At 44.1% G+C, this 27,921-nt stretch overlaps 1 protein-coding gene across 2 annotated transcripts; it reads left to right on the forward strand.

The window, feature by feature from the left end:
* Window positions 1–936: 936 nt before the first annotated feature.
* LOC146350110 (arylsulfatase D-like) lies at window positions 937–27,686 on the forward strand. 2 transcript variants are annotated; one of them, XM_084844268.1, is made up of 10 exons: window positions 937–1,715; window positions 4,719–4,868; window positions 6,422–6,543; window positions 12,939–13,061; window positions 17,760–18,183; window positions 18,267–18,403; window positions 19,518–19,652; window positions 22,281–22,443; window positions 23,897–24,018; window positions 25,517–27,686. In XM_084844268.1, the coding sequence occupies exons 1-10, from the start codon at window positions 1,624–1,626 to the stop codon at window positions 25,891–25,893; spliced, it is 1,845 nt and encodes a 614-aa protein (XP_084700394.1). In that variant the 5' UTR covers window positions 937–1,623; the 3' UTR covers window positions 25,894–27,686. The 2 variants fall into 2 exon arrangements, with proteins under 2 accessions (XP_084700394.1, XP_084700395.1); XM_084844269.1 differs by having other exon boundaries at window positions 937–1,688.
* The last annotated feature ends 235 nt before the right edge of the window (window positions 27,687–27,921 follow it).

Below are 27,921 nucleotides of genomic sequence, written 5' to 3' on the forward strand. Positions count from 1 at the left end.
TTCGTACTGAGATCATTCTATCATTTTTGAGATTGTACCCCAGTACTGCTTTTCCCACCCTTTTGTTCACTATGAGTGCTACTCCATTTCTTCTAAGGGATTCTTGCCCACAGTAGTAGATATAATAGTTACCTGAATTAAATTCGCCCATGCTTGTCCATTTTAGTTCGCTGGTTCCCAAGATGTCGATGTTCAATCTTGCCATCTCATGTTTGACCACCTCCAGCTTACCCTGATTCATTGATCTTATATTCCAGGTTCCTAAACAATATTGTTCTTTACAGCATCGGACTTTCTTTTCACCACCAGACACATCCACAGCTGAGTGTCCTTTCGGCTTTGGCCCAGCCGCTTCACTCTTTCTGGTGCTACTTGGAAATTCCCTCTGCTCTTCCCCAGTAGTATATTGGACACCTTCCGACCTGAGGGGCTCATCTTCCGGCGTCATATCTTTTAGGCTTGTGATACGTTCCATGGGGTTTCCTTGGCAAGAATACTGGAGTGGGTTGCCATTTCCTTCTCCAGTGGACCACATTTTGTCAGAACTCTCCGCCATGACCTGTCCGTCTTGGGTGGCCCTGCACGGCATAGCTTATGGCTTCACTGAGTTACGCAAGCCCCTTCGCCACAACAAGGCAGTGATCCATGAAGGAGAACTAAACTCCATTTATTGGTGGCCATCAAATATTCTTTGCAGAGAAGAGCTGGGGGGTCGAGGTAGCACAGCCCCATTTGTAAAGATTACACTTTACCAACTAAGAAGACCTCCTCAGAATATTTCCTGACAGACATTTGTCAAAAGCATGAAGCTTGAGCTAGTGCCTTAATAATTCTTTAAAAGCAAGGACTTTTTATCTTCTGTGAAGATGGTCTTTGGAGAGATCCGGAAAGTGATCATATAAGTTTGGAGAGAGAAAACTTTTCTTTTTTAGAAAATTGGCCAGGCTCTTAACTGTACGCAAGACCAGTTCTGGAATTCCACAGCCCAAGTGCCTGGGAGGATTTCAGTGCGTGTAACTTTGCTAGATGTTAAGCCTAAAAACGCTGCTGCCTTGTGCGAACTTCTGGTGGCCCAAAACATGGCGGTTTGGGTGAGTTGTGGCAGTTTCCTTTGCAATTCCCGGGTGTCTAGCACCCAGATTTTTCAAAGGCTCGCCGTGCGGGTGGGGGGGGATTCACCGCCATCAGATTATTATGATTTATTTCTGATTTACGCTCCAACATTTTCTCAGAAATTAAGACCCATTGCATTCAGGATTATTTCAGCCTTGGCTGCAGCGATTTCAAATAAAACCCTCTGCCATGTGCAGAATCGCCACCTTCCCCCTTCTCCTCCCCAAGCGCGTGCTGGGCAGGAACTCAAGCCAGCAACGCTCAAACTGAGCCAGAGCTCCGGGACTGCGGCTCTTCCAGCCGCGGTTGTGAGGGGACAGGGAGCGGCAAGGCCCCGTTTGCAGCCATGGCTGCGTGACGCGTCTACTCTGCGCTCTTTCAGGAGGTTGGGATTTTCCCTCCTTCCCTGGCCGGGGGACTATACAGACTTGCACTGGCTCTGCCGTGGGCGCTTTAAGCGGCGCAGCTTTGCCGGGCTCCCCGCTTCCGCATGGGCCCCGGCCTTGCAGGATGGGGATCGCTGAGCCGTACGCCGAGGGCGCGCGCCGGGAGGGCCGCTCCGCTCCGCGTCAAAGGTGCGTCCTTCGTTCCAGCTTTCCTCGGTGCGTGACCGGTGGCTCTGTCGCTTCCTGCCTGTGCAAATACCCGCAGCCCTGACCGCGGAACGTGAACTCGTAGCTGTTGTTTTGATGAAGTGGTTAACTGGAGCCAGTGGGGGAGGAAAGCTTGCTGCTAGCTGGACTGCATATTCTTGTTTTCTTTTATTACTCCGTCCCCTTCAGAAAAGCCATCTTATGAATGGCTGAGAGTGCAACGATCTCTCTCTCCTCAGAAGTAAACCCCACTGTACTCCTTCCACCCAGGTACGTGGGTATAGGGTTGCACCCTAACTCCCTGCATACTATTACAAACACAGATACAGATGTGGCAACGCAAAGAGAACAGTGCAGTGCATCTGTTCTAAGAACCCACTCCCCTTTTATTTTTGAAGCAAGGAAGGTCTGTAAAACAACGAGTCTGTGTCCACTTAAATAAACGACTGATCCTTCCAGTTTAAAAACAAAACAAAACCGAAGGGTGGAGGTAGGGCTGCTTTTTCTAGCTCCAGGTCTCTACCAGCAGCCTGAACTAGAGCAAGTAAGCAGTTTCTTTGTCACAAACTAATTTTCTTACATACGAAATAAAGCGCCACCTGCTTAATTACTACCTGTCAGGCTGCTGTTAAAGGCACAAGAGTGGGATGAGTAAAAAATGGTAGAAGAAAATTATCCACACTTCAAAAAGCATTGGGTTGGATCCAGACTTCATTGGTCATGCTTAGAGCAGACCCATTGAAATCAATGGGAGTTAAGTTAGTCATGAGTAACTTGTCCCATTGATTGCAATGGGTCTACAGCTAAGCATTCATAAGTCTGACTCCAAACTTGTGAATATGTGTATTTGCTTCCAACAACAATGTATTGATGGTGTGTGTGTGGAGGGGGGGGGGGCGGCAATCCAGCTCTTGCCCCAGCTAGCACAGTTATGATATCAAACTATAGCCTTAAACTAGTTTTAAGAGCCATTCTCTTTCCCCAGAGTACTGTATTTCTGTGTAGGGATTGTTAACAGAGAATTATGAATGCCCCCACATGAAACTACAATTCTTAGTGTTCTTCAGAAGAAGCCATGATAGTTAACCTGGAATAAATAAGTTTATAGTGTAGATAGATCCTTCGTGTGCTGTCTGGAATGTGGCTGCAAAACATTACTTAGGGCGCAGTCTATCGGGATAGGACTGCTGGAGGTGACCGCCTATCCAATGCAGGGCAGGAGAAATGTGGAGGGGATCATCCCCTCCACGCTTCAGCTGCCCTGCATTTGCAGCTAGACAGCTGATTCTGGCTATCTAGCCATGGGAAGGCGGAGCGGGGGAAGCGGCTGCTGGACAACACATAGAATGTGTCATACCTTCCCCACCCCGGAACGCCCCCCAGAACACCCCGTTTTTGCCGCTCTGCGCTCCTCTTCCAAGCACAGAGTGCAGGGCCGTTCTGAGCTACCTGCAAGGCGGAGCGGGAGTGGGGGGAGGTCAGTTCCTGGAAACTGATGTATCCTATGGCCGTCTAGCTACTGACTAGCAGCCATAGGATTGCTCCCTTATAGTATTTTTATCCTGCTCCTCAGCTAAAAAGTCTCCTGGAGTGGCATATGTGCAGTCACTAAGACAAGGCAGGCCTTGATCGCAAGCTTACCATATAAAAAGACATGACACACACAAGGAAAAAAGGATAGGAAGGGAAGAAGAAAAAATTAAGTCTTTCAGCAGGGCTGGCAGAATTGACCCACTCCCTCTGTACAGCCTGCTGGAATGGTCACTGACACACCCCTACACATGTCAGCACCATGTTGTGATAACTAATACACATAATGCAACCTGCAAAGACAACCTTGCAAGGGGCATGAAACTGTTTAGTTTTGAAGCACCGTATGGAGAAGCCCTTGTCAGCCCCTCCCCTTCCATTCCCATATTATCTGTCAGTCTTTGTCAGACTTTGTCTTCAGTCAACAGAGACAAACATTTACCAAGTGGCAAGCAGCTTGCTGCATTTGACATACAATCTATGGAGTTTGCCCAGGTGGGAAGGGGAATTTTCCCACTCTCCTGGATTGTTGAGCATGTGCAGTCAGGTGGTAAAATTCTCCTCACCACAGGGAAAGGTGATGCAAAAATTCAATTTCTGATGCAATGGAGAAACAGATATGCTTCCTGATCCCCCCACTTCTGAATTGCTCGAAGAGGAGAAATGGGGACATTGAAGGAGAAAGGTGATAGGGTGGATCAGTTCCAGGTATGGGGATCAGCAAGGGAGGATGCAGCAGTGGGAAGAGAGAGAATGGGGATTGATGGACTGAGCTTCAACCTGTGGCAGATAAGAGCCTGAGGTGGGTGTTGCTCATGCAATTTACAGTTGTGTGGAGGGGGAGAACAGGGTCACCCTTGCTGCCCCCACCCTTGCTTTGGCATCTTTCCCTTCCCACCATCCATGTGTTAGGAGGAATGTCTGTAGAGGGGACCGTGCTATACGTTGTTAGGTTCCCCCATGATTTGGAACCCTGTGCAATCAGAATTTCAAATCACAGTGGGAGGTGATTTGAAATTCCCCTCTACAGAAGACCCCCCCCATCACCGCTACCCAACACAGGGATGTGATGACAGGGCCTTCATATTTCAGACACACCCATGCCCTTCAGTTCTTACAGAAGCGATGCACACTTTTCAACTTGAGGGGGAAATGCATATAGATCCAACATATGAAGCAGTCTTGAAACTGTTGTTCCAACTAACACCTAGGGGAGCAATCCTATGCATGTTTAGACAGAACAAAGTCCTTCAACTCCCAGCATTCCCCTGCCAGCATGGCTGATGGGAATGCCTGGGAGTTTTATGACTTTTTTCTGTCTGAACATGCATAGGATTGCACCCTAAGTGTAATAGTCCATTATAATGTTATAGTTATAATGTTAGCAAGGCAAACTAGAATGTATTGCCTTCCTTTCTAAGTCTTCTGTCCCTCTTCGCAACTTCATATAACAAACCATTGTTTTGTTAATTTTGATTGCAGGTTCTGTCTAGCTACCCTGTTGGCTTTATTTACATTGCTTCGTGCCTGTGGAATGAGTGCAGCGATGGACTTGAAGCCTAATATTGTTCTGATGTTGGCCGATGATCTTGGGATTGGAGATATAGGCTGCTACGGTAACAACACTATGAAGTAAGGTGTCAGATCATCCTTGTACTGTTTTAAAGCTAGCTAAATGTTTTAGCAGTATAAAATGAGAAACGTCATTTCCTAAACAACTTTGAGCCATTGTGCCATTGGATTAACCATTAGTAAGTTACAAAGCAGGGCTCCTATCAAATCAGGGCACCATGTCTGTCAATATAATTTCCATATATTGCATTAGGCACTTGGTTCTGTTGTTATACTTATGCCTCTTTTATGCCACACACACACACACACACACGCACACACACACGGTTTATATCTTTCTTTCTTTTTTAAACGTATACCTGGACTTGAAGAAATGTGTTTATTTTACGTGTGAGTTCTCTCTTATATTAGCAGTAGTCGAGCTTGTCAATGCCTCATTCAGAAGTCAAACCCTTCTGAACAGTCGTTGGAAATTAAGTCCGTAACATTCGACCACCTCCCACCCACCCATAGTTAGAACCTACTCAGGCCTCTTGTCTTAATGGTGCCATTATCTGCCCTGTTGGTACAGCTTCAACCACTTTAGAGATGTCAGGTCAATGCACATGGTTAAAATATGCCTCACTTCCCTTTCTTGAAGCTTTTTCCCTAGAGAAAGTTTGGGAAACCCTCAGTTGATGGGTTTCTTAAATCCTTTTTTCATGGCCACAGTGAAGCACAGAATGAAAGCATCGCTATGAGTACTCAGGCATGACTTACTTAGGGGAACTGTAGGAACAACCCTTTGTAGGCTATTCTTGGGATGCTCCGATGCAGGTCTTACCTTGTATGATGCTGATGGAGATGAAAACAGGGTTTTGCAGAGCAACCCAAGAGGGCCAGCAGAGGGAGAATCAATGGCAGCCAAACCACCACAAGGTGGAAGGGGCATTTTTTCTCTTGGGGGGGGGGGTGCTTTTACAGCTGTTGTTTTGTTTGTTTTTTACTTTTATCTCCCATTGCTCTCAATGGGAGGGAAATAAGCTAAGCCAGCTCCAGGGCTAGTGTAGTTTGTCCTGTATTCTGGGGGCATGTTGTGGGAATCTCCTTTTTCCTATCTCTGCCTTTAGAGTTCTGATGGCGGAGGAGCAACGGCAATACAGCTTTGAGTCACCACATGGAGGCGGCTTCCGAAGTAGACATCCTCCTCTGCCTTCACACTTCCCTCTCCGCAAGTAGAGGAGTTCTGCTGTATCCTGTGTTCCCTGGGACACCTTCCTAGGGATCACAGAATTGCTTTCAGTTCAGTGATCAGCTACAGGTGGACACACACAACTTCCCAGGATTCGCCTATTCTCTTTAGTGGCTAGAGCAGATCTCTGTGCCTAATTGAAAGTTCAAACCAAATTGACACATGTGGTCAATAAAGATGTTGTGTTATAAACATTAATTTTATTCTAATTATCAAATCTACATGTTCTTTTAGAATGATATACCATTCGTAAATACCCCACACTAGGCAAATTATTGTGAGTAAAATCACATACTTCAGCATTTGGTTCTTTATTGTTTCAGCTTCTTATAGATATGAATTTGTTACTTAATTATATTAATATTTCACATTTTCATCTTAGGACTCCCAATATTGACCAGCTAGCAAAGGAAGGAGTGAAACTTACTCAACACATTGCTGCAGCCTCACTTTGCACTCCGAGCAGAGCAGCTTTCCTGACGGGCAGATATCCCATTAGATCAGGTTGGGTATATTTGGAATGTACAGTTGCATATAAAGTTGAGCTAGTATGAGTAGTTGAGCAAAATAAACAGTAACACATTAAAATAATACCCTTTGTTCTACATGGGAAGATATATGTGTCAAAACTGTATATTCTGATGTAGCTCAACACTGGCCCTGGTTGGTAACTGTGTCTGTTAAGGGCAGCCTGAATAAGCTTGTCTCATTTATTTCTTTCCCAATACACATCCAAAAAAGTTAAGCTCTTTTTAGAATAGGCCAACTGGTTCCAACAGGCTGGGTGTTTTGAGATGTGAATTATAGTCTTTAGGAAGGTGTATTCAGTCACCAAGATACTTTCTGGCTAGACCACTGACATCGGAAATGGGGGCTATTACATGATTGGACAAAACAAAAATCAGTGTCCACTAAGGGCTGGATTTTACTGAACTCAGATTTCCATAAAAGTAAAAGTTAGCTCACTCCTGAGTACTTCTGAATACCATCTAACCAGAGACCAAGATGCTCTCTCTCTCAGACCATCCTCTGCAATTAACTCTGCATGTGCTCTGGAACCTGAGACTCCACTCAGGTAGGTAGCATGTAACTAAACTAGTTAATTTACTTTATTAATTTTATTTCGATTGTGTGTGCCTGTGATTGTTGCCTTCCCTTGTTTTTCCCTTTTTGTCATTTTCCCAAATAAGCTCCTTTTTATATATGGACATTTGGCTGCATTGTTTTAAAAGGGGAATTTTCACTAAACTCTTCCCCATGCGAAGCACTGCACAGTTACAAAACTATCATTTGTGTTCTTAGGATTATGACAAGATCTTTGTTGAGTCCTGTGTTTCTGGGCTTTGGACAAGAAAATCCAAAGCGCCTTTCTTTGTTGCTGTTGTTTTCTTGGGGCTGGGCTGAAGAGAGGGGTCCTTGGCAATAGGGCTCAGAAACTCTGTAAGCAGCAGGACAGACTAGGGCATGTCAGGAGGTTCGTCCTAACTGGTGGCAGCTGATCAGTCTTTCTTTTCTGCGGAGCCCTTGTAAAGAAGGGGACTACCAGGAGGAAAAGACATCTCCTCTCCCAGTCCATAACACCATAATATCAGTCTTTATTTTGTCTTGAGCACGATAAGTGGATGCTGATACACGAATCCTCCATAAATTTGTCTAATTCCCTTTTAAAACCATCTAAGCCAGTGACCTTCACATCTTCTGGCCATGAATTCCAATAGTTAATTATGCGCTGTTTGAAGAAGGACTTCTGTCTGTCTTGAACTTACTGCCAATCCACTTCACTGAGCAACCCTGAATTCTAGTATTAAAAGGGAGGGCTGTTAAGATGTGCTGCTGTGGAGTGGTTGGATCATTCCTTTGTCAGCCAGCTTCATCTCAACTTTTTTCCTTAGCCTTTGCTTCATCTCACCTCTGCTCCTCAGGGTCTTTGTCCATCCTGCTTCAGAAGCACTTAGTCACCCTGCCTCCTTCCTGTCCTCCTGTCCACGTTATTTAAGAGGGAAGTGTTGCCTTTGTGACCTCAGCAGCCAGTTCCCACTGTTGCTCATGTCACTAGATGTATGGGTTGCTAAGCATGTACAAAAGATGAGTTGGAAGTTGGGGATTGAAGCCGTGGCTGCTGCTCTCACGAAAGCCATGATTCTCTTCTAATGGGTGAATGTATCTTGTTCCCCTTTGCAGTTCTTAGGAGGGAGGGGGATTTGGGGAGCGTTCCCACAGATGAAAGATGGCAGGCTATTAAAACAGGCTGTGTTTTAATAGCCTGCCATCTTTCATCTGCGCGAAAGCTCCCCAAATCCCCCTCCCTCCTAAGAACTGCAAAGGGGAACAAGATACATTCGCTTGTTAGAAGAGATACATTCTCTTCTACAAGATACATTCCCTTCCCTCTCAGCTTCAAGATAGTACCTCTCCTGCCCACCATATGGGGCAAATGTGTGCCTGAGTGTCAGCTCCCACTTTTGTTACAACTGGCTTTTACCCACATTTCTTTCCTTCTCTTTGGATTCTCCCTCTGTGCATCTTTTCATCCACACCCTTCAGACCTTGCCTCCTTTCCCCTTCAGCCCTATTGCCACCAGCCCCAGCTTTCTCACTGAATGTCTGTCAACTCACCTTTCTCTCCCTTAGCTCATGCTTCCCCCCTTCTTCTTCATCTCTTGGGACCTTTGCCCTGTCCTCTGTTTCATCGCTACTCTTACTTGATGGTCCTGCCTCCATCCCCTCTCCTCCCTGAGTGCAGTTGTGAGTCACAAGCTGTGATGCCTGCTCTGAACAAATAGTAAATAACCCATCAGGTTGTATCGAGCCTTAGTCATGCTTAGAGTAGACCCAATGAAATCAATGGAGGAAGTTAATTATGAGTAACTTAAGTCCCATTGATTTTAATGGGCCTACTCTAAGCATAACAAAGTCTGCATCCAACCCATTGTCTACACCCTTTGCAGTGTATGAAACCTGAGATTCATACTCATTTCTTTAAGCAAGGGAAAATAGCACTCTATCCAGATAGCGTGCAATTATGTAGCGTCAAAAAAACTGGGCTCCCCCCGCCACCAGTGAGCACCTATGCATAATGAAGATGACAAAAATATGCAGAAGGTTGCACATTTTCTCAATAACTGGTTAGCCCCATAAAAAGATATTTCTTCACTTTAGTGCTGTTGAAATCAATTCAATGAACAGAACCGAAGTTCTACAGAAGAACTGCTGCCTGCACAAAACACATCTTGCGTTTAAGATTTCCTCTTTTACTTCATTGTGCAGGAAATGTCTGTGCTTTCGTCCCCATTGTGTACATCAGCCGTCCCAACTTGGTGCCCTCCAGATGTCGTTGTTGTTGTTCAGTCGTGTCCAACTCTTCGTGACCCCATGGAGCATAGCACGCCAGGCCTTCCTGTCCTGCGCTCTCTCCCGGAGCGTGCTCAAGTTCATATTCATTGCATCCGTGATGCTATCTAGCCATCTCATCCTCTGCCATCCCCTTCTCCTTTTGCCTTCAGTCTTTCCCAGCATCAGGGTCTTTTCCAGAGAGTTTTCTCTTCGCATTACGTGGCCAAAATATTTGAGCTTCAGCTTCAGTATCTGTCCTTCCAATGAGCACTCAGGGTTGATTTCCTTTAGGATGGACTGATTTGACCTCCTTGCAGTCCAGGGGACTCGTAAGAGTCTTCTCCAGCACCACAGTTCAAAAGCATCAATTCTTCGGCGCTCAGCCTTCCTTATAGTCCAGCTCTCACAGCCATACATTACTACTGGGAAAACCATAGCTTTGATTAGACGGACATTTGTCAGCAAGGTGATGTCTCTGCTTCTTACTATGCTGTCTAGGTTTGCCATAGATTTCCTTCCAAGGAGCAAGCGTCTTTTAATTTCATGGCGACAGTCACCGTCTGCGGTGATCTTGGAGCCCAAGAAAGTAAAATCTGTCACTGCTTCCATTTCTTCCCCTTCTATATACCAGGAAGTGATAGGGCCAGATGCCATGATCTTAGTTTTGTTAATGTTGAGTTTCAAGCCAGCTTTTGCACTCTCCACTTTCACCCTCAACAAGAGGCTCTTTAGATCCTCTTTGCTTTCTGCCATTAGGGTGGTATCGTCTGCATATCGGAGGTTGTTGATAATTCTCCCAGCAATCTTAATTCTGACCTCTGATTCATCCAACCCAGCATTTCTCATGATGTACTCTGCATATAAGTTAAATAAGCAGGGTGACAATATGCAGCCTTGTCGTACTCCTTTCCCAATTTGGAACCACTCGGTTGTTCCATGTCTGGTTCTTACTGTTGCTTCTTGACCCTCATACAGGTTTCTCAGGAGACAGGTAAGGTGGTCTGGTACTCCCATCACTTTCAGAATTTGCCACAGTTTGTTGTGATCCACACAATCAAAGGCTTTAGCGTAGTCAATGAAGCAGAAATAGACGTTTTTCTGGAATTCTCTTGCTTTCTCCATGATGCAGCGAATGTTGGCGATTTGATCTCTAGTTCCTCTGCCTCTTCTAAACCCAGCTTGTACTTCCGGTAGTTCTCGGTTCGCATACTGCTGAAGCCTAGCTTGTAGGATTTTGAGCATCACCTTGCTGGCATGTGAAATGAGCGCAATGGTGCGGTAGTTTGAACACTCTTTGGCGTTGCCCTTCTTTGGAATTGGAATGTAAACTGACCTTTTCCAGTCTTGTGGCCATTGTTGAGTGTTCCAAATTTGTTGGCATATTGAATGCAGCACTTTAACAGCATCATCTTTTAGGATTTTAAATAGCTCAGCTGGAATACTGTCATCTCCGCTAGCTTTGTTGTTAGTCATGCTTCCTAAGGCCCACTTGACTTCACTCTCGAGGATGTCCAGCTCAAGTTCAGTGACCGCACTGTCATGGCTATCAGGGACATGCAGATCTTTCCTGTATAGTTCTTCTATGTATTCTTTCCACCTCTTCTTAATCTCATCTGCATCTGTTAGTTCCCTGCCTTCTTTGTCCTTTATCATGCCCGTCTTTGCACAAAACGTTCCCTTGAGATCTCCGATTTTCTTGAAGAGATCTCTAGTCTTTCCCATTCTGTTGTTTTCCTCGATTTCTTTGCATTGTTCATTTAAGAAGGCCTTCTTGTCTCTCCTTGCTATTCCCTGGAACTCTGCATTCAGTTGGCTATATCTTCCCCTTTCTCCCTTGCTTTTCGCTTCCCTTCTTTCCTCAGCTACTTGTAAAGCCTCATCAGACAGCCACTTGGCTTTCTTGCATTTCTTTTTCTTTGGGATGGATTGAGTTGCTGCCTCGTGAACAATGTTACAGACCTCCATCCATAGTTCCTCAGGCACTCTATCAGGTCTAATCCCTGAAATCTATTCCTCACCTCCACTGTATATTCATAAGGGATATGATTTAGGTCATACCTGAATGGTTTAGTGGTTTTCCCTACGTTCTTCAATTGAAGCCGAAATTTTGCAAGAAGCAGCTCATGATCTGAGCCACAGTCAGCTCCAGGTCTTGTTTTGACTGACTGTATGGAGCTTCTCCATCTTTGGCTGCAAAGGACATAATCAATCTGATTTCGATATTGACCATCTGGTGATGTCCATGTGTAGAGTCGTCTCTTGTGCTGTTGGAAAAGAGTGTTTGCTATGATCAGCGTGTTCTCTTGGCAAAACTCTATTAGCTTTTGTCCTGCTTCATTTTGTACACCAAGGCCATGCCTGCCTGTTATCCCAGTGATTTCTTGACTTCCTACTTTAGCATTCCAATCCCCTATGATGAAGAGGACATCTTTTTTGGGTGTTAGTTCTAGAAGGTGTTGTAGGTCTTCATAGAACCGATCAAGCTCAGCTTCTTCGGCATCAGTGGTTGGGGCATAGACTTGAATTACTGTGATGTTGAATGGCTTGCCTTGGATTCGTACTGAGATCATTCTATCGTTTTTAAGATTGTACCCCAGTACTGCTTTTCCCACCCTTTTGTTGACTGTGAGTGCTACTCCATTTCTTCTAAGGGATTCTTGCCCACAATAGTAGATATGATGGTCACCTGAATTAAATTCGCCCATGCTTGTCCATTTTAGTTCACTGATTCCCAAGATGTCGATGTTCAATCTTGCCATCTCACGTTTGACCACCTGCAGCTTACCTTGATTCATTGATCTGACATTCCAGGTTCCTAAACAATATTGTTCTTTACAGCATCGGATTTTCTTTTCACCACCAGACACATCCACAGCTGAGTGTCCTTTCGGCTTTGGCCCAGCCGCTTCACTCTTTCTGGCGCTACTTGGAAATACCCTCTGCTCTTCCCCAGTAGTATATTGGACACCTTCCGACCTGAGGGGCTCATCTTCCGGCGTCCTATCTTTTAGCCTTGTGATACGTTCCATGGGGTTTTCTTGGCAAGAATACTGGAATGGGTTGCCATTTCCTTCTCCAGCGGACCACATTTTGTCAGAACTCTCTGCCATGACCTGTCTGTCTTGGGTGGCCCTGCATGGCATAGCTTATGGCTTCACTGAGTTACGCAAGCCCCTTCGCCACAACAAGGCAGTGATCCATGAAGGGGGCCCTCCAGATGTGTTGGACTACAATTCCCAGAAACCCTCAGAGAGCAGGACTGGCTGAGGGATGCTGGGAGTTGTAGTCTAACACATCTGGAGAGCACCAGATTGGGAAAGGGTGGTGTATATAGAGCTACCCCCACACGGAAGTGATTATACGGGAGTTCCGATTCTATAAGCCCTTGACTATATGGGAGCGATTCAAAGAACTATGTGCACAAAAGAAACCACTGGATGAAGTTCTAAGGCTTGAGTTGTCTGCGTTCTTGGCGAAAAATGCAATGCTAAGTAGAGAACAGCAACGCAGATCCATGAAAACAATGGAAAAATGAATTGGGTGGGGTTTTCCCTTTGTCAATGCAGGCATGGCTTCAAGCAATGCATATCGGGCTCTGCAGTGGAATGCTGGCTCAGGAGGTCTCCCGGTCAATGAAACCACTTTTGCCCAGGTGTTGCATCAGCAGGGTTATGCCACAGGACTTGTAGGTATGTAGAAACCCCTTGACCTCCTCGTGATTGGAGGTCTCTCAGCTGAAGGTCTGCATGCCAAAAATGCTTATTAAGTTTCAAGAGCAGAATCTATGCATAGCTTGAAGAATTACTAGTTCCAGGAGATACAAAGATATTTCTCCACCAGGCACTTCTACATCATACGCCCTGCAAAATGGAGGCATTTGACATTCTCTTAAGGCCCTAGTCCTCTTAAGGCCCCATATTAATTTCTTATGCTGCAGCTTGCCTGGAATTTGCCCCCTTTAGTCTGGGTACCCTTTTACCTAAGCCTAGATATATTTGGGAATGGTGATCCACAAGTGCTTAGAGGCAATCTCTTCTTCATTATGTTTATTCATGTTTCTGGGGGTGGAGGTGGAGGAACAGTCTTTTCCTGCCCTACCTGGAGATGCTGAGGATAAAAATGCAAAGCATGCAAAGCATGTGCTCCACCACTGAGCCATGGCCCCTTCCCAGGTGTGTGTGTGTGTATGTGTGGTCTATTTTCTTACATGAAAAGGAGCACCCACACCCTGGCCTTAACTTGATCTTTTGAAGACATTTTCTCCCTAACCCCACTCTCTTGTAGTATCTGAACTGGGCTTGGATAACATTGCTTGAAGCAATGGAGAGCAGAGAGGGCAGAGGGGATGGTTTTACTTCTTTCATGTGGCCACTTCATTTAATGTTAAAAAGACCCACACCCACAAATACACACAGGCAAACACATATGCTGAGTAGGTGAATAAGGCAGATGTGTACATAAATACGCATGGCTGCCCTCTCATGTCAGTTTTGGCCCTGAGCTGTGGTACTTGGGGCCAGTCCTTGTGAAACCCCTAACAGGATTTATTAAGTGTCTGTGTGCTGAGAATAGAAAGCCATTGTAAGTTCAACAGACAGACCTTTGAAATTGGATCTGCATCGTGTGGGTCTTCATCTGTGGACTTACTAAGGGTCAAAGTACACGTTCCATTAATTGCATAGCGAGTAGCTGAGAATTATTTTTACTCTAAAGTAAATGTACACGGTCCTAATTTGGTTTGGGACCACCATGCATCTGGAGGGGAGGATTAAAACTTCCCTCCCACACACACACCAATTTTTCACCAAAATCCCCCCCCCCCCCCCGCAGTGCAGGGGAGGGTTGTTCAAAAAAGAGGGGGAAACTTCCATTGACTAATCTTCAGGGGGAGGATTGATGGGGGGGAAGGGTTAATTCTCTCCTCTCGGCGTGCGGTGGTCCTGATCTGAATGAGGGCAGGCTTGCACTTTAGAGTAAAAAATTATTCTCAACTGCACGCTATACAATTGATGTAACATGCAGATTGACCCTAAGTAGCCTTGGCCAACTCATTGTGTCTCAGCCTCATTTATCCTTCCTCTAAAATGCATCTAACAGACCGCTGGCTCAGCTGACATGTGCAAAAGGTCATTACCAATGAACACGTTAGATTTCATAAATAAGAAAAGTCATCTGTCAACACCACACAAAATGTCAGTTGAAGAAGGTGCCTTTGAAATGTGACTGCAGTGACTTATTTTGGTACCTAATGACACTCTGGGAAGTGTATTTCTTATCCAGTTTATATGATTGCTAGAAACTATGTCTATTCTTTGGCAATATGAAATGGCCTTAGGCTTTAGGAGTGCTGATCTCCCATTTTCTCCTTAATATCAACACTGAACGTTGTTCCTAAATGGCGGTTGCTTATGTTCCTTCTGATAATACTTACTTTTGGAAAAGGAGAGAAACTTTTAAATGAAGGTGCTGTCAAACGTATCTCTACAGTTAAACAGGATTCAAATCTTGCCTCTTTCTGTCTCTCTTTTGACAAAGATCTGTTCAGGCAGGCTTATGTCAGTTGAGTCTCCTGAAAACAAGACGAACGAGGCCTGCATGGAAGGAATTATTTAAATGTTTCTGCTTCTTTGCCTGATGACAAGCTGTTTCACATAAGAACATAAGAAGAGCCATGCTGGATCAGAGCAAGGATCCATCTAGTCCAGCAAGGATCCATCTAGTTCACACAGTGGCCAACCAGCTGCCCACCAGGAACCCACAAGCAGGACATGGGTGCAAGAGCACCCCCCTGCCCATGTTCCCCAGCAACTGGTGTACATAAGTGTACTGCCTCTGGTACAATAAATAGCACCCAGCCATCAGGATTAGTAGCCATTGATAGCCTTCTCCTCCAGATAGTTATCTAACCCCCTTTTAAAGTCATCCAAATTGGTGGCCAGGCCACCTTTTCTTTAGACTGTGCACACCGAGGGGCACAAGCTTGTGTCTTGGGTTCATGTGTATGCATGCATTGACTGTGTGCAGACTATGGGTGATCAGGGGCTAACACTCCTGCTCCCTTATGTGCATATGCCCTACAAACAATATTTCAGTTCCAATCTATTGTATTTTTTTTTTGCAATTACAGCAAAACAAAATGAATGTGGGGGAACTATAAACAACAATACCAATTACAGGAATATAACAGCAACAACAACAACAAACATATCAATTCATGATAACTTTTTACTGCACCATTGGTTAAAACAAAAAGGGTTTTACGATTCCATTTCAAATCTATGTTAATATAAGCAGACAATATACCTAAATAACCATCCAGACAAAATTGACGACTGTAAGATACATGTTCAAATGCAGCTAGAGCAGTAGGATCTTCAGTCCATTGAATAATAGGTGGCAAGTGTTTATCTTACAGGCCTGGACTATAAGTCTCTTTGCAACTGCTGGGCTCTCCATGTCAACTTTTGCTGTCCATCTGTTAATCCCCACATCACAGGGATATAATTTGAAAGTGTATGAGCATCCACACTTATCATGGATTTTTCAAGAACAAAATGTATGTGGGTAGTAACTTCCAATCACAAAGAAGCTACCACAGGACATGCCCACATCACATGCCTCAGTGATGCATTATCACTGGAATGACCTGCCGGTTGAAATGCACCTGCTGACGTCTTTGAAGGTTTTTAAGCAGGCATTAAAGACTATATTATTCCAGCAGGCCTTCCCTTTTTAGAACTCTTGTTCCTTTTGCTGACTCTTGTATACTGTTTTTAAGCAGTGTTGTTTTAAGCTGTGTTTTATTGCTGGATTTTTAAAAATTGTTTTTAGTTCAAAGTTATGTTTAGTTATATGTTGTTTGTATATACTGTCAGTATGTTTTATGTAAATGGTTTTTAAACTTTGTATACTGTATTTTAATGTTTTAACTTTTGTAAACCGCCCAGAGAGCTTTGGCTATGGGGCAGTATAGAAATTATTATTATTATTATTTATCCAGTTTACATTACCACCATCCAGCAGAGTTAGACAGCTTTTTCTTAACCAGCCTCTGTGGTTTCCAATATACATGAAACATCCATTTTTGTTGAATAAGCCTCAATTTTGCAGTAGTACATATGGAAGCTAAGGCAATTTTCCATTGATTAGACTATATAGAACAGTCCAATTCCCTATTCCATCCCTCTCTTAACATATTGAACATTTACTTTATTACATTCCAAAAGGCATAGGAAGTGTTGAGGCACTCATCGTTCATGGCCCATATATAGACACCAGAAGGTGCTGTAGTTGAATATATTGCCATCCAGCGCTAGATGATGAATGATACCACAGTACTGAAAATGGTAAAAACCCATTGTCCAAACCTATTAACTGATCTAACATATAAATTCCACCATCAACCCAATTCCTCCATAAAAGGTTGTTTCTCTATCTTCAAATCAGGATTCCCTCATAAAGTTAATGAGAATAAGGGTCAAACTGCAGCTGCCAAGACATTATATGCCATGTCTCTCTAGCTGCTGAAATTGCAGGTGGAATCCCAAGCAGAATTTGCAGAAACAGTATTGCTTTAATATTTAAGGATTCCAACTGGAAAGTTTTTAATGGATGTCATTTTTTTCTTGGATAGCCATTAAAAAGATAGCCTCGCTGTCAGGTACTTTTAAAAATGTGGGTACCTTTAAGGAATTAATGTATGCAAATGAATAACAGCAATTTTTGCAAATGGATAATGACAAAAACATTATGGGGGCAAGGTAGATGATGATGATGATGATTTTAAAATCTTTGAAATTAAAATAAAAATGCTGGGTATCTTTAGATTTGGAATGGATGCTGAAGATCATGAGGTTTCATATGAGCTATGCCTATTTCTTATATACCTTCTGAAGTCATGTTTTCCCCATGAGTCTCCTATCTCTGAATACACACACAATTATGTCCTGTCTAAATGAATAGCATATGGCACTCAGTCTGAGACAGATCTGTGAATTACCAGACTACACTTCCAACTGATAACTTCTGATATATGTGTGCGGACACCGATGGAACTTGCAGCCGCCGTCCTCTGACTACAGAAAGACATGTAGAACATAACACTGTTGTTCCCAGGTGATCAGATAATCTAACTTTAGAATTACTAAAGCACAATAAGGAAACAATGCACTGAGAGCACCTCCTGCACAAGCCCCTTTGAAATGAACAAACCTGCCAAGGGCACAGTTGTGCAATCCCATTTGTTTCAATGGTACTTGGAAGGTAGACATTCCTGGAGTATTGTTCCCCCAGTTCTCCCCCCCCTTTCTTTAAGTCTTTATAGGGGGTGGGGGAGTGGAATCCAGCCTAGGTAAGAGTTACAGTATCTTTTCTGCTTCGATTTACAGGGAAGTGGCATCAAGGTGTAAACTGTGACTCTGTCAGCGATCACTGCCACCATCCTTTAAATCATGGCTTTGATTATTTTTATGGGATGCCTTTCACTCTTCTCAACAACTGCCAGGACAACAAGCCTCCGGAGCTGGATGCGGCCTTTCAGGCTCAGCTGTGGTTTTACACTCAGCTCGTTGCCCTTGCTGTGCTCACAGTTCTTGCGGGAAAAATCACTGGGTTGGTCTCTGTTACTTGGAAAGCAGCCACCTGCTTTGCTTTCTGTGGATTCCTATTTTTTGCTTCCTGGTACTCCAGCTACGGCTTTGTGAAATACTGGAACTGCATCTTGATGCGCAACTACGACATTACTGAGCAACCAATGAAGCTGGAAAGAACGGCTTCTCTCATACTAAAGGAAGCAGTTTCATTTATTCAGAGGTAATTCCTATATTCCCTGGAATACCAAACTGCAAAAGCACTGAAATTTACTACATGTGATTGTTCTATTTGTTTCCTTTAAGCAACAGGCACGGACCATTCCTCCTCTTTGTTTCTTTTCTGCATGTCCACACACCCCTGTTTACAACAGAAAGATTTCTTGGGAAGAGCAGGCATGGTATATATGGAGACAATGTTGAAGAGATGGACTGGTTGGTAGGTGAGTTGGCTTTCTTGGGGAAAAAATTACCCTACCGCTGGACAGATCCTGATAAAACCTAGAGACAAGATGCGGACTATGATGATGCTAAAATACCATAACTCGGTGTCCATTCTGTGGCTCTCTTGAACACTTGACTCGTTTCTGGATAGTAAGAATTGACCAATTGATTGAAGATAAGCTACCCTTTTTTTAATAGAAATGTAGAGTGTAATATTTTAAATACATAATCCAATGTTATTCCTACTTAGAGTAGAACCATTGACATGAATGGGACTTAAGTTAGGCTAACACTGGATAGAACCCATAAAACTTAAGGTGATGGCTGTCTCGGTGCTATAGGCTGTTACTTTTGTAATGGGACAGTCACAGACATGTTCAGAGGCTGGTGGAGAGGTGAGGAGAAGGATTCCTGAATGGCCATTGTTGATTCTGAAACCTTGACTCATCTATTCTGCAATAATTGGATGCATGTCTAATGAACAGCTGACCCCTTTCAAATTCACTGTGCTGGCGCAGCCTAAATCCAACCTAAGAAACATCGTCAAAGAAAATAAAACCAAGATTTCTATTGAGCACTTTTAGGAACCAATGCAACATAGTATATAGTGTTGAACTTGGACTAGGTAGACTTCAGTTCCTCACTCAGTCATGAAACTCCCTAAGGCTTCTTAGGCAATTCACTGGCTTGGATCCGTAAAAGTGGACCATTCGCATGAATGGAAGGCACCTTGGGGGGAGTCTTGGATTGCTATTGATTTCCCCTGCAGTGGCAACTCTCTGTGCAGCATCAAATGCTGTTCCAGGGGGTTCCCTGACCTTCAGGGGTAATGCTTTTGGGGGACTTGGGGAGCCTCAGCAGGAGAGGAGAGAGGGCTGGGAAATCTGAGTTTCATGAACAGAACTCACAAACCATTTTTTAGGATCCAAGCCACCATTTTTCAACATAATCTATGCCATGGGACTGTTTTGAGGATAAAATGAGATAAATCCATGTTGGCAGAAGGATGGGATACCACTATGATAAATAATCACATGCATTTCATCACTTTTATTAATCTGTACCATTTATGTATTGCCTTCATAGTAAATCTTTTATTTTTTTAATGTGTAGGTCAGATTCTAGACGCTATTGACAACGAAGGCTTGAGAAACAACACATTTACGTATTTTGCCTCAGACCATGGAGGACAGCTAGAAGCTCAAGACGGCGCAATCCAGCTAGGTGGGTGGAATGGCATATATAAAGGTAAGTAGTGTAGCCAATTGACCTATTTAGAATTTTGGAGTTCATTCTTTGGGTTGCATTCCAGGAGCTGGTAAATGCGTGTACTCAAACATGCATGAGAGCCCTACACATCTTTGATTAACTACATCCTATGTGTACATCCCTTAGGGAACTCTCAGAGTTATTTTATTGCTGTTACATCTTCTGATGTACTCTCCGGTATATACTACATATGCATTGTATATGCTAACTTTTAAATTGGCAGTGAATCATAGATTTGCTCCCAATTCGCTTAGAAGGGACCCATTCCTCAGAAGGCAAACAAATATCCTCTCACACTGAGGATGTGCCTCCGGGAGGTGGGGGCTTCAGGTAGTGGGAGACTCGAACATTAGACACATAGAGAGCTGGGTTTGTGATGGGCGTGTTGACTGCCTGGTGCATCGCCTGCCTGGTGCAATGGTTGCAGATATCACGCACCATCTAGATAGCCTAGTAGATAGTGCTGGGGTGGAGTCAGTGGTCATGGTCCATGTTGGTACCAATGATGTGGGGAAATGTAGTTGTGAGGTCCTGGAAGCCAAATTTAGGTTGCTAGGTAGGAGGTTGAAATCCAGGACCATCAAGGTGGCTTTCTCCGAAATCCTACCTGTTCCATGCACAGGGCCAGCTAGACAGGCGAAGCTGAGGAGTCTCAATGCGTGGATGAGATGGTGGTGCAGGGAGGAGGGGTTCAGATTTGTAAGGCACTGGGGAATGTTTGGGGACAAGTCAGGCCTGTGCAAGAAAGATGGGCTCCACTTAAACCAGAATGGAACCAAACTGCTGGCACTTAACACAAAAAGGTGGCAGAGCAGCTTTTAAAATGAACCCTGAGAAAAAGCCGGGAGGAGCTGGAAAGCATCCGGTTCAGGTTAAATCATCCCTAGGGGTGAAGATGAAAATGTTTCTGATTGCTGAAATGGGGATGAAGAGGGGATAGGCCATGAGCATATGGCAGAACATAACAGCCAGTCAAAGGGTCCAATGTCCCATAGCAAAAAATGCATAGACCAGAGACATCCAGGGAGGGATACCATGTATAGGAGTTTCTGTGCTAATGCCAGAAGCCTCCGAATCAAGATGGGAGAGCTGGAGTGCCTGGTTTGAAAGGAGAACTTAGATATACTGGGCATAATGGAAACCTGGTGGAACAGAAAGAACCACTGGGATACGGTCATATTTGGTTATAAACTATAGGAAGGACAGAGAAAGGTGTACCGGAGGAGGTTACAGTTGGTCATGGAACCAGCCCCAGTTGCTGGGGAACATGGGTGGGATGTGTTGTTGCACTCATGTCCTGCTTCTGAGTTTCCCATGGGCAGCTGGTTGGCCACTGTGGGAACAGAATGCTGGACTTGATAGACCTTGGTCTAATCCAGCACAGCTCTTTTTATATTCTTAATGCGACCCTGGATTTAATCCCAGAAGGTGCCGCCCAGGACCTAGTGTGAGATATGACTGTTGTCAAACCAATTGGAAACAGGGATCACAGTGCTATCTGATTTAGGGCGCAATCCTATGGCTGCTAGACAGTGGCTAGATGGCCATAGGATTGTTTGGTTTTGGGGAACCGCCCTCAGAGCCTGCGCTCCAAGGTCTGTTCCCAGAAAACTGCCTCTCTGCCCCCACCGCCTTGTAGGCGGCTCAGATTGTCCCCAGGCTCCGTGCTCATAAGAGCAGTGTGGAGCAGGGCAAAAGGGGATGTTCCCAGGGGCGGGGAGTGTGGAAGTGCTGGTATGACGCTTTCTATGCATCATCCAGCCTCCCCCCGCTCCAAAGTCCTGCAGCTAGACAGCCAAAATCGGCCATCTAGCCACAAATGCAGGGTGGCTGGAGCAAGGAGGGGAAGATCCCCTCCATGCTCCGCCCGCCCTGCATTGGATAGGCAGTTACCTCCGAGTTTGGAGGCGACCGCCTATCCCCATAGGATTGCTCCCTTGATATATTTAAGTGGGAAATTGTCCAGGAAGTCCAACAAAACCACATTTGACTTAAACAGAGGAAACTTCTCTAAAATAAGGGAACTGGTAAAAAGGAAGCTAAAAGGGGAAGTCAAAAGGGTTAAATCTCTTTGAAATGCTTGGAGGTTACACAAAACCACAATAATAGAAGTTCAGGTAGAATGTATTCCACAGATTAGAAAAGATAGCACCAAGTCCAAGAGATCACCAGCATGGTTAAGAAGCACTGTCAGGAAGCTATTAGAGAAAAGAAGGCTTCTTTCAGAAAATGCAAGTCTTGCCCAAATGAGGAGAACAAAAAGGAGCATAAATTTACACAAAGGAAATGCAAGCAGAGAATAAGAGATGCAAAAAAAGTATGTGAGGAGCATATCGCTAACAACATCAAGGCCAACAATAAAGAATTCTTTATATCAGAAGCAGGAAACCAGCTTGGGAGGCAGTTGGACGGTTGGATAACAGTGGAGTTAAATGAGTACTGAAGAGGATAAGGAGATTGCAGAGAAGCTGAGTGAATTCTTTTCATCTGTGTTCTGTGCACAAGACGTAGGACAGTTACCTGTGCCTGTACATGGAACCACAAGTCAGTTTTATCAACTTGTCTGTTTCTGCTAATGATCACAGCTGTCTTGTGTTCCCATTATAGGAGGGAAAGGCATGGGAGGATGGGAAGGAGGAATCCGTGTGCCAGGCATATTCAGATGGCCTGGAATGCTCCCTGCCAACACTGTTGTTGATGAACCAACAAGCCTTATGGATATTTACCCCACCGTGGCTCATCTGGCTGGAGGGGCTGTGCCACAGGACAGGTATAGCGCATATATTCTTATGTTTTACTCATACTGTATATTCTATACTGGCAAGGCATCTTGTGACATATAGAATTTATCATGCAATATAAATGTAGCCAGATAGCAGTGGACTTTGATAGCCAAAGTAATTTCTCTGTTCAGGAGTGTAATAGCACGTTGCTCCGGAATGTCCATCCTTCCTTCCTTCCTTTTCTTTGTTTGGGGGGGGGGGGTGTTATCCACCAGTATTTCTGTATAAGGTCCAGGCATCTTTCCTTAAGTAATATTTGTGTTGTAGGGAAACTGCACTTTGCCAGCTTTCTTCTTTCTACAGTCTTTTGAGCTGAAAAACACAATTCCCAGTCCACCTAATGCCTCAGTTGTGATTGTTAGTGCTGTGTGGAATGTGGATGCATGAGTGTCAAAAGCACCTATTCCCCAGTGTCTGTGGCATCACTGATGGCGCTACATAGCTCCGTCCTCTATGCCCATACTATTTTGTGAACACTGGAAACGTTTCCTTAGTTTTGTTTTTATTTGGTGCCTGGATGTAGCACTGAAGAACAGGTGTGCTCAAATAGCTCTTTTAAAATATTTTTGAAATGGCAAACACTAAGGTTCCTTCTAGACAAGGCTTTTGTCATGCAATCACCTTGCCTCATTACCAGACAATGGTAAAATGGGGGTCCATTTGTCTTCCATTTGTAATCCTCCCATGATTTCACACCACTTCTTTAATCTTCTTTCTTACCACAAAATGTCTGCTAAGAAGGGAAAGATGGAATAGCTGCACAATGTCCTTTGACTGACTGAGAATGCTAGGAACCCTCCATCTGGAAGCACCCTGGGAAAGCCACCCTTTGACCTGGTTTGCACATAACAGTGGCAAATCATGGGTTAATTAACCTACAAGTTATCCTACGATTAGTTGTTAGGTTAACTTTGGGTTGTATAACCTATGAACAAGCCAAAGTGTCTGGGTTCTCACGTCATGCAGCAACCTATGATTGGGTCAGTTGGATGCTGTATATTTAATGTGGCTGTGGTACACATGCGGCACACAATGTGGCAAATTGTGAGTTAATTAACCCATAATTTCCCACTGTTACGTATGACCGGCCCCACAGCTTCCAAATAATTCCCTTCATTAATAGAAAACGGCTACTTGGCTTCTTCTTTTAAATTAGTTATTTTAATGTTGTATAGACTCCTCTCCCAGTTATACAAACTTCGAATATACTGCGAATGTGCCCTTCTTGGTCAAATCTGTCTTCATTCAAATGCTGGAAATAGAATATTGAAAACTAATGTTTTTCAGGATGTAGTTCAGCACTGATCTAACCATAGAAAGCATTGCTAAAAGAAAGTTCACAAGAAAACATCACTAAAACAATACTCTATTGTTTGGTCTATCAATCTATTCTCCTATCAGTCTTCTGCTTGATGACTTCTGTTTTCTGAATCACTCTAGAATAATAGATGGAACGAATTTGTTGCCTTTACTTCAACAAAAAGTCAAGCACTCAGAACATGAATTTATGTTTCATTACTGTGGATCATATTTGCATGCAGTCCGGTGGCATCAGAAAGACAGTGAGTATAAAGAATTCTCCTGAATGTGAAAATGTTCCTTCTTTTTATAAGAAAAACCTGGGTTATTTATTTATTCATATTTATAACCCACCTTTTGGCTACAAGTCTAGCTAAAGTTATTTAATTTCAGTGCTCTTCATTTGCCACTCTGTGGCATTATAGTATAATATAGCCCTCACTCCCAGGCTACTGAAAAACAAGGGAGAGGTATCAGCATGGTTGAAGGAACCCCAGGTTTTGCAGAAGTACTAACCTAAGGTTCTGGGGCTAACAGCTCCCTCCCCCGATGGAAAAATGCGGAGAGAAGGGTTGTGGGTAACATTCTAGGTTGGGTTAGAGTGCAGGTTTGCAGTTTTAAAATATTAAGAAAAAACTAAAGGGGCAGCCCTCACAAGGAAAAGCATAGAGAAGGTCAGTTGGAAAAGAAAACTAGAGGGCATAGCTGGCTGGAACTCTGAATAGGAGCATTCCTCTTAAGAGCTGATGATACACATCAACATTTTGTTTCAGTTCCTACTTGTATATACCTATTTATAATCATCAAGAAGAAAGTAGAATTCTACATCTGAAACTTGAATTTTGACCTTTGACTTCTTCAGAACCGGTATAGCGTGCTCATACCATACATGCATACTTAAGAGTGCTGTTTATTCTGGAGGGAAACTGGTAATCGTTTTCCATAGAAAGCAGTCATAGAGGGCGCAATCCTATGGGGATAGTTGGCCACCTCCGAACTCGGAGGAGGCTGACTATCCAATGCAGGGCAGGCGGAGCATGGAGGGGATCCTCTGCTCCATGCTCCAGCTGCCCTGCATTTGCAGCAGGACAGCTGATTTTGGCTGTCTAGCTGGAGTGTGTTGGAGCCGGGGGGTGGGGCAGGGGAGACCGGACGGTGCATAGGGAGCATTGTAACAGCGCTTCCACAGTCCCCTCCCATCCCCAGGACACCCCCTTTTCACCCGCTCTGTGCTGTTCTTATGAGTGCAGAGCTGGGGACGAACCATGCTGCCTACGAGGCAGTGGGGGGGGGGGGAGCCCGGTTTCTGGGAACCAAACTCGGAGCCCTGGCTCCGAGCTCTGTTCCCAGAAACCAGAAAATTATATGGCCATCTACACACTGTCTAGCAGCCACAGGATTGCACCCTAAGGCAACCGTTGCCATTTTGTACATGATAAAATTAAGTCAAATGGACAAAAGCAGTATGAGGGGAGTCCATTATATCTAGTGCAAAGGGCTTTTGGAGACCTGTTTTTGTGCATTTCTTCATGTTGGAAAGGAATGTTATTAAAATTAAGTCAAATGGACAAAAGCAGTATGAGGGGAGTCCATTATATCTAGTGCAAAGGGCTTTTGGAGACCTGTTTTTGTGCATTTCTTCATGTTGGAAAGGAATGTTATTTGAATTTTAAATGAAATCAAATCTCATGGGAATGATGTCACATCCCATCGTCTTCACAATTATTGTATCAGGGTGTTTTGCTTTGTTTTTCCTACTAGGTGGTGCTTTATGGAAGGCTCATTATGTGACACCAGTATTCTACCCCAAAGGTGCAGGGGCCTGCTATGGAAAAGGAATTTGCCCGTGTTCTGGAGAGGGTGTGATGCAGCGAGACCCTCCTTTGCTGTTTGACCTCTCCAGAGACCCATCAGAGGCCATGCCTCTGTCACCGGACACTGAGCCCCTGTTCCATGCAGTGCTCGAGAGAATAGCAGAAGCTGTGGAGGAGCACCGCAGGACTCTCACTCCTGTCCCACAGCAGCTTTCTCGCTACAACGTCATGTGGAAACCGTGGCTGCAGCCTTGCTGTGGGACGTTCCCATTCTGTTGGTGTGACAAAGAAAGTGCCAACGTCCATTCAGTTAAAGTGGGCTAGCCACAGAATCCTGTTACAACGAAACTTTTAGTACAGGTAACACCAACCAAGATTGAAAATGATGTCTCCTGTGTGATTTTAGCCACTTTCTGTTAATCGAGGTTGCCTTATCCAGTCTCTCTAACACACCAGGGTTGTGCACCATGGCCATGATGGAGGTTGCACTGCAGATTTTCCTGCTGTTCTCATCTCCCAATCCTATAATCAGTGCCGTAGTGGTAAATGTTGACATGCAGGCACTCATCTCGACAGTCCCCATAACCATGCCAAGGAGAGTCCAAAATGCAGGCAGCTGTGTTGATCCATATCAAATTTTCATCTCTACCAGGAACAGGCCTTTTGTAAAGCTAATGGGTTTGAACTGCCCATTCAGGACCAAAACGCTTTTCAGTACAGCAGCGGGTAGGTTACAATAATCTATTATTGCTGGGGAAAATCAATTTTCCCACCAGCTATTGTGAGGATTGCAGCGAAGCTCAGAGGAAACAGGGAAGCTTGAGGGGAGCGGCAGATGACATCATCATTCCTGCTTGTCAAAATATCTCAGTGCCTCAACCCTGTGGGCCCTGCCTTCATTACACCAGCGTCTATAACCTGTTGTCCCTTCCTTCCAGGCAGGGACAGAGGGTGAGCAACAAGCCAAGCAGGAGGCATGGGGCTTAGAGCAGCTGCATTTTCTTCTTTCATGTCTGTAGGGCTGATAAAGAGAGGGATTTCGAGCATATGCCTTGTTAATCCTACCACTTCTTGTACCTGAAAAGAAAGCTGACAATAATTTTGCACCCAGAATCCATGCAAGAATCAGTAGCCAAAGGAGGTGACGCCAGTGCTTAATATACCCACCTTTCCCCTTCAGACTTTCTCACTAAATCAGGGAGATACGCCTAACATACCAGATGAGGAAGAAAAGGAAGCCATGTCGCAACTGTTGCCTCTCATCTGGCTGGTTGAGTGCATGTTACAAGACGTTCTAACATTACACTTCTAAGAGATGGGGGGAAGAATTAGCAAGAGGGATTCCTCTTTCCCCTGCTAGCATGACTCTTCACTTACAAATGTAAACAATTGTGATGCTCTATATTGTGTGCCAAGTTTTAAAAATATAGCTTACACCACCATGGATGGAAAAAAGAAGGGGCAGGGGGTAAAAAAAATATGTACAAACAGAACACTTATAAGCACAAAAACACATGTAAAATAAGTACTTAAAAATGGAGCAAAATAATCAAGATAGCAAAATGAGGAAAACAGCAAACATGACATTTATTCACTTGTCAAGCGATTTGCAGAAATAACTAGGAGGGACAGCAAAATGCATTGTTTATTAGATCTCTAAACAAAAATTTGGAAATTGCTTCAAATATTTCACTCTCAAAGAACGGTGGACACACAGTCACTGTTGATCTTAGTCCTGTATTCTTTGTTCCTATAAATTTTCCCTGTAAGTTCTCATGTGCAATCTTAACGAAGTTAGAGACAGGTTGGGATTCAAATACTACTCAAACTGAAGCGTTTGCTGGATAATGATAAAAGATAAAAATTAGTAAGGCTTTCCCAGATTTGTGTCCATATTTGCAGTACTAATAATGTACGAGATTTTGCCACTGAGCTACTTGATCACGAATAGCACCAATTACATTGCACAAAATAAATGAGCGTATGTTTCTGCTAATTTCACCAACCAGAGGCCTGAATAGTGGGATTTAGCACTGGTTGTATTTGGAGAGATCAGTCCAATGCCTTTTTGTTTGAAGAAAAATAAAGTATTCACCAAAGATGTGACTGAGTTACATAACAATGAAAAAATCTTGTTTCTGCCAGAAGTGTAACATAAATGACACTTCCTGTATATTTCTACCAACCACTGGGGGCCAGCCAACATTCACTTCTGCTCCTTTTCTTCTCTGACCTATTTATGCTTTAGCTTGCTAAAGTTTAGCAAATTACTTGACAAGGGAAAAAGGCAATATCTATCTAGACTCCAGGCTTTGGTTTTAGAAGCCAGAGTTGCTTGTATTCTTTATTTAG

The sequence above is a fragment of the Heloderma suspectum genome, chromosome 3 (genome assembly GCF_057233095.1).
Source record: "Heloderma suspectum isolate Gila_16-S chromosome 3, 16-S_ref, whole genome shotgun sequence".
NCBI classification, from domain to species: domain Eukaryota; kingdom Metazoa; phylum Chordata; class Lepidosauria; order Squamata; family Helodermatidae; genus Heloderma; species Heloderma suspectum.